At 35.8% G+C, this 7,641-nt stretch overlaps 1 protein-coding gene across 2 annotated transcripts; it reads right to left on the minus strand.

Annotated features, from left to right (window-relative positions):
* Positions 1–1,036: 1,036 nt before the first annotated feature.
* Positions 1,037–7,628, minus strand: mRpL28 (mitochondrial ribosomal protein L28). Of its 2 annotated transcripts, none has more exons than XM_087350884.1 (6): positions 7,479–7,628; positions 6,095–6,270; positions 4,550–4,808; positions 4,243–4,386; positions 2,962–3,116; positions 1,037–1,163 (listed from the first exon to the last, which is right to left on the minus strand). In XM_087350884.1, the coding sequence occupies exons 1-6, from the start codon at positions 7,500–7,502 to the stop codon at positions 1,106–1,108; spliced, it is 816 nt and encodes a 271-aa protein (XP_087207010.1). In that variant the 5' UTR covers positions 7,503–7,628; the 3' UTR covers positions 1,037–1,105. The 2 variants fall into 2 exon arrangements, with proteins under 2 accessions (XP_087207010.1, XP_021918075.2); XM_022062383.2 differs by having other exon boundaries at positions 2,962–3,161.
* Between the last annotated feature and the right edge of the window lie 13 nt (positions 7,629–7,641).

Below are 7,641 nucleotides of genomic sequence, written 5' to 3' on the forward strand. Positions count from 1 at the left end.
CATGATCATCATGGATTATGGACCAGCCTCAGAATTATCTCTCCAGTGTTTCTCTGCCCGTAGGTTTATAACTCCACGTTGCCTTTACCCATTCTACTATAGAGCCTTTTCATCCCTGTAACTATATTATGAACTACAGGTTTCTCACATATTTCTATTTTGATAAGTTCACATATCCTTTATTTTTGTATTTACTTTTAAAGATATATTTCGTTCCCTTGTCTGTCCAATAATCTCATCCCATCACTATGTCTCAGGAACCTCATTTAAAAATCTTGAATTCTTTTTTAGCACTTTCATTACATATTATTACTACTAGCTGGCAACACTTTGTAGTACAATATTTGATGCGAAGACAGAAAAATGCACTTTTTGGTTTCATATATTAATTTTCCTATAATTATTTGGTATTCATTATGCAGAGGCTTGGTAATTTTTTGAAATGTAGCTTTGTCACTGGAACATAGCTTCCTTCCCTATCAGCAGGAGTATTTTAAAATATCTATCATTTTATTAATTCGCTTTGGAATATTTCTTGTCTTGAATGAAATATATACTGTTCAACCATCAGTGGTCAGTAGCAAGAATTTGTGTCCCAAAACTATAAGCACATAATGTACTTCGTATTATTTCAGATTAAATATCTTTAAACGTTTTATAAATTAATATGAAATATATTTATAGTCATATCTGTTAACATTGTAAGTAAATACAATTCAGGTTATGGTTATATTAACATAACTTGAAATCTGGCCATGAAATGAATGACAGTAATTTTCATATATCTTCTGTAATGTCAACATTGATTAGATCAGCAATTTCCATAAGTACCTCAGATTTCTCTTTGTTCCAGACATTGTATTCTCCTCAGAATTTTGTACCTTCAGTTTATTTTCTTCCATCAGCATGAGAGAGATGTTTTGCACCCATATATGTAAATCACATCTGGAGTCCATATGCAATAATTCAGAATCTTGAATTCCATAAAAAAGGGAAAGGCTTTTAGGAATACGTGAACTATATAGTATAGCCTGTGTAAGAAAGATGTATTTTATTTACTTCAATACTGATTTACATGTGGATGCTGTTGTAGTGCAGACTGGAATTAGGAACCCTGTTTCCTTGAAAATGGATTTAACTTTGAAAGCCATGATGATGGATTTCTGGAAGAGAGATCATGAATCAGTTTCATTCTGCAGAATGAGCACATGTCTATAGTATGAATTCTTTTTATGAGATTTGAGGTTCTCATGGCAGTAACACCATGTGGACTGGTAGGTAGATACCAGTGTTTTTGATAAATGTACTGTCTTCATCTTAAGCCTTGAAAATGGAGATGGTATATTTCTTTGAAACATCTACAAGTCCACATGTTATTACTACCCAGAACACAAACATTAACAAAATCCTTCTGTCATCCCATTTCCTGCCATCATTTTTTTCCACTGGCTGATAAATTGGCAGGTATTTACAGTTTAATGTATAAAGTTATGAGTCTACCACTGTTTCGTTACTAGGCAGTCATATACAGTGCATAAGTAATAGAAAAAATGTGTGATGTCAGAACCTTTTGTTTTACAACCTGAATTTAATAACAAGTATGAATAATTTATGTTTCTTGCTCTGCACGGGGACAAATCTATGGTACCAGCTCCATATTTGGCAGTCCAATCTAGCCACTCTTGCTTCAAGGATAAAAATTTAAAAAGAGGTGTTACAGAAGAGTTCTGTAAGAAATCAGTTATTCAGCCCCAACAGGAAAGATAACATTTTTTTCAGTCAGTATGTATGTGTGTATATGTACTGAAATTATTATTTCAGTACATTTTATTTTTAAAAAATTATAAAATTATGGGGACAGTCACTGATTTCCTGAATGATTACATCATTTAATTTTGTTTCCATCAGTTTTAACTTACTTTCTTCAGTTTATTCAATTTGAAAATCAGTTGGTCAAACTGAATTCCATTGTTATTATACTATAAGTAATGTCATTAGCCTTTCTGCATGGGGTATGTAAATCCCAAATTCTAACCTGCTAAAGGAAAAGTTTTCTTTGATAGTGTGTCCACTTCACTAGTCCCACCATTTAAAATCAATAAATGACTACAATTATTTACTCAATGAAAAATCAGTAGTAACATACAGTGTATGGCACTTCATGTTAACCAGTTAAAACATATGGGCGGCCATCTAGACCTTGGTACTAGATTGTCAGTTTCACACTACAGTCACTTTTTGACGTAAATACATCTATACGGAAGGGTCATTCAGCAAAAAAGCGTAACAAAGTTGTGTAAGATCCATATCAACAATGTGTAAATATGGACCGACAACAATGGTCAGCTTTTATATGAACGCCTGCGTGCATTGTTATGTTACCTAATAAACTAATTGTTGTGTCATCTGTTTACTCAGCATTGTTGTGTTACATTACTGCCGTCTACAATCCGCTTTCGTTATTGCGGAAAGAGCTGAGCTGTGAATCGCTTGTAGAAGAAGTGTGTCGTGGACTAGATAATTTTGTGCTGGTAAAAACATCTTAGAATATCACAAGTACTTATCTTATATGAGAATTATTACATTACATTACTGAGGTGTATTTACATCAGATTCTCCGGAACCGTGGTGCCACTGTCAACTTTTCACCCATGAAAGAACCCCTAGTACTCAGTGGATCAGAGGCTGGTTTGGATGTATGGCAAAGAGAAACACATCTCCAGCCAGGAATCAAACCCCAGGCACTTTACTGACTAAGCTATCCTGGCTCATAATCTATATGAAAGGAAAGTCATTATGACCTGTTTTAAAGTAGTCCTAGCATTTGCCTTGACGCATTGAGGAATACCATAAAGAACTTCAGAGAGTAGCTGAAATCCATGCCAGGAATCAAACCTGAGATATCCAGAATATGAAGCAGGAGTGCTAAGCATTATATGGGGACATCTGGTATGCACTTACTGTTTCTGTAGAGCTACTTCATGTTCTTCTAAGACAGCCTTCACCCCTTCTATTCCTGCTGCTTGAAGCCTTTCAACTAACTGTGATCGGTACACATGTTTCAATGGTTGTGGCTTGTTCATTTCTGCCTCCAAATTAATTTGTTTCTTGATAGCCTCAAACATAGACAACCCATACCATTCTAATTCTTCTTCAGTGTACTATATCAGATGTAAGAACACAAAATTAACTTATTTTAATATATACAGTGGGCTGTATGACTGAAGAATTGGTAGAAGCTTAGGATAATGAAATCAAGGAGAGTATATTGGGCTAGACATATGGCTAGGATGAGAAACACAAGAAATGTGTACAAATTTATGGCGTGGAAACCTGGAAAACATCCTCTTGGAAGACCACACAGATAAATCACTGAGATGGATCATGCAGAAATAATAGGTTTTAAAATGGGACGTGGATGGTCCTGGTTCACAATAATGTCTAAGAGTTGATTTTGTTATTAGTGGTGTAAATCTTACATTCCGTTAACAGAGTATCTGAAGAAAATGTTTGCGAGGATAAGGTGGATGAATTTCGTTCATGCAGCCTTCTGACCTTCAGATTCTACTACCAGTGACAGGTTAGTCTTCTGGGTTATAACACCATGTATTATAAGATGCTTCTGATGTTTTCGAGGGACTTACTGCCATCATTTTTATTGCAGAAGTTATGACAGAAGGAAGGGGTACATGTGGGTTGAAAACAGATAGGAAGTTAAGTTGTGGCTAATCAAGACACCTCTACTCTCAACTAGTCACTTCTTCACTGAAGAAGTATGTTTGTTCAATGTCATTTTTTACTTTTAATTTCAGAGCCCTACTATATATTACATTATAGCTATTCTTTTTCAACTAATCCAAACCACTATAATCTTTTCATCTCATAACTTCACTGAACATCTATAACCTCCCATATTCTAATTGTCCCATTTTGTTTCCACCATGATGCTTTTGAATATTCTGGATCATTTGCATGTATTTAATTTTTACCTTTTTGTATGACTGTCCTTTTTCAGTACTATATATTAACACTAATTTAAAAGACACTTCATATATTTGCAATTTACATAGGCCTGGGGTCTCTCTCTTCTGTTATGTCAGACCATGAAACTTACAGCGAATTTTAATTGGCTTACAAACAAGTGAAGAAGAGCATTGAAATAAGAAAGACTGTTCTACCATTAACTCTAAAAAAGGATGCAATATTTGTTATAAGAGTTTAGTAATTCAGCAGAAGACTTACATTTCCCAAATATTTTTTGTATGTGTTGTACACATCTTCTCTTTTAACAGGATCATCTGGATATAAATCTTTCTTTAGCAAAGCTAAGAGCATTTTACGTTTCAGCTTGGAGGCAAGAAGGGACTGCAAATCACATGCTGGTGTCTGAAATAAACATATATCCTTCTCTTTATTTGTCCTTACATTTAATGTTGAGGGTAAGAGTATGTGGAACTTAATCTTTGCCCCTTATATGTATCCATGTCACAGATAGATAACTTTATATTTACCTAAGAGGAGATAAAAACATGTAATTAAAATTAGTCACCTTGAGAATGTAGTGGTCCAAACCATAGTTTTCATGAATCAGATCCAATGCTCTTTGTGTCATAATGATAGTCATGTGCTTGTCAAGAATCTCACTGTAGACAACACTACGAAGAAGCGTCGGAAACCAGAAGTGAGGCACACGTCGCCGAGTTGGATCACGTTTTTGGAACCCCTTCACAATCCCCTCTCCTCCCCATAAGCCTTGATGACATTCATTTGGGTACAATACTGGGATTGGAACATTCTGCACAGGAGTTCTGTAACAGATTAAACTTTATGGGTGCCTATAAATTCTGCATCAAACCAATGGCACATGTCTCAATGGACTGGAGAGTCTCACAAAAAAGAATTTGTTGAATAAGTGACATCCACAGACTGCAAAGTCTTCAACTTTTTTTAATGGAATATGGTGTGTTTTCACTCTACTGCGCTGCCTTTGATGGCAGGATGAAGTGATAAATCCACATTCCATCAATGTGACACTGCAAGCAAGGAACTCTTGACCCAGTGTACAGCATTTTGGTATTCACAGGACAATAATGAATCAACTCCTGGAGCAGTTTCATTTGGAATGTTTTGTCCATCCATCTTGCAGACCAGACCATGCACCTTGCAACTGAAGTTCATCAAAGGAAAAACTTTGACATGAAATGAAAGCTGAGGTGTGCTGGTGCATACAAACACTGAGCACTGATGTATTGCTGGAACAAATGTCAGTATTGCTCTAGTGATAATGTAAAGAAATAGAGGGTTTGTCCATTAATAATTGTGGACATCTATGTCAAGTAATTGATATGAGGGTAACACACCACTCATACTTTATAGATAACAGTTTACCAAGTGATGTAATTATTCTCAGATTTGTCATATGAGTGGCTCATGAACGGTGAAGGGGATTTGGATGGAGGCTGTCTTGACCTATTAAATTGTATTACCAGCATTCACTTGGAGAGACCGAGAACCATATAAATGATTAGCTAGAGCAGCTAGTAGTAACCAGCCAAGATTCAAACTAGGTACCTCCTGAATACATGTCTAGTGTGTTAATTTCCTCAACTTGCTTGGTCGGGGGCCAGAACCCTGAATATGGGCATGATGGTATCACAAAAATAATGAAGCTTATATTTCTCATCCATATGTGAATATTTACTCACTATGAGATCTGAGGTTCTCATGGCGGTAAATATATCAAAGTTGGTCTTCTGGATAATAACATAATATGAACTTGTAGGCAAGTACCAATGTTTCAGGGTAACATACTGCCTCCATCTTCAGGGTTGTCACTGTCAACCTCTGAAGATTAATAATCCTGCATTCAAGCATGTATTATATACTGTATCAAACCATGATAATGGCATCACATAAGATTGTGTTATCAGGCCTCTTACAAGGTCTGCCTACTTTCTCATTCTCCAAGTGCCAGTCCTGTGAGTACAATCAGATGGCAATATTTATATTTCTTTGTTTCTGATACTACCATAGTGTGACAATCCAAAATACTATTTTCAGTTTTTTAGTAAAAAAGCTTTTATAAGCTACATACACTACTCCTGTCTCTGGGTCCCGCTTCCATTTTCCAGGTTCAGGAATGTAGTGAACAGGTGTCGGTTTCTGTTTTTTCCATTCATACCAAAATTTCTTGTAAGCTTCAGGAAGTCGAGCAGCTACACCAACTGAAAAGTTATCTGGTCTCTGAAATCTCAGTATTCTGTTTGGAACCTACAAAATAAAAACATACATTGAATTCAGAACATTGCACTTTTAGTGGAGAATGATGTGATACCACATGATATGATGACAAATCAGAAGATAACCTGGCCAGATCAATTCAAAGGAAATACAATTTTGATCCAATTCAAGGCAGGGACAGAAATTCCTTTCTGCCATCATATTCAAAGTTAATGTCAAGCCACCCATCCCACATTTATCAAGGACTACCCCTGGGGTAAAGTCACTTGGGACATTATGCAGGTCACTCATTTCAATTTCATGTATAAGTCATCTATAATTCATTGCTTTTACTTCCAGATTCTGTAGTGCTTATGTATACCTTCTTCATAATAAAAATGGAAGATTGTGTATGGATTATTCAGAATGTATTTTTTATTAAGTATTCATGTAACTTTTCACTCTAAATCCAATCAAACACAAAGTCAGAAATGAAGCCTTCTAGATAAGGACTGAGGTGTTGATAATATGCTGGCTGGCCAGCCCCATTGTATACATTGTGGTCAGTGATGGATAAGCAAGGAGCAAAGATGGAATAATGACTGGTTGTGTAGAAACTGAGGTACTTTGAGGAAAACTTGTCCAATGACTGCCCTTGCATTAAATGCTAGCTTATGAAGTAAGAAACTGGCATTTAACCACCTCCATAGTATTCTGCTGTCCCTTCTGGTTAGACTAGGTTATGCATGCTTTATCTGTAAGGGTGGTGGGAAGAAACTTGAGGGAGCCTTGCATACAAATTCAGCCCTTTGTGGGCTCTCATTTAATTTTACAACATGCTGACCACGTATGTCTGTATACTCACATCTGATGACTTTCAGGTTTATTTACAGTATTGTAACATACACAAACTGTCACTGAATTTGGATTTTATTTAAGGTTACTGGTTCTAATACAAATCATTCTAATTTATCAACTGCCTCAGTTGTGTGTCAGGGGTGTTGATATGAGATCGAGCTGGAGAATAGGCGGTGGTAGTTACACATTCTCAATTCGATTGCATGAGGTACCTGAGGAAAAATAGGCAATGACAGCCACTCCTGGATCTGATGTGAAAAAGGGGCTTTATAATACGAAACAGGATATGTAATGAAACAATTAATCCAAACAAGCTATGTCAAGTACATGATAAAATTAAATATAGCACGATGTATGAAAAAACTATGAAAAACAACACCTAAAGTAATCCTGTACAATACCTCATAAACTTTCCTGCCGTTCATGGTTTCAGTTTCTTTCCATAATTATGTGTTTGAATATGATGATAAATTCTTTTTTGAGTTTATAACCTCATTCCTAAGTTGGTAGCATGTGAACAGCTGTTATCGCTACTTCCAGTGTAAGATTGTATGAGAATTTTAA

This window comes from Zootermopsis nevadensis, unplaced genomic scaffold, assembly GCF_977971745.1.
Source record: "Zootermopsis nevadensis isolate Lab colony 2312 unplaced genomic scaffold, Znev_1.0 Znev_ptg000017l, whole genome shotgun sequence".
Classification (NCBI taxonomy): Eukaryota; Metazoa; Arthropoda; class Insecta; order Blattodea; family Termopsidae; genus Zootermopsis; species Zootermopsis nevadensis.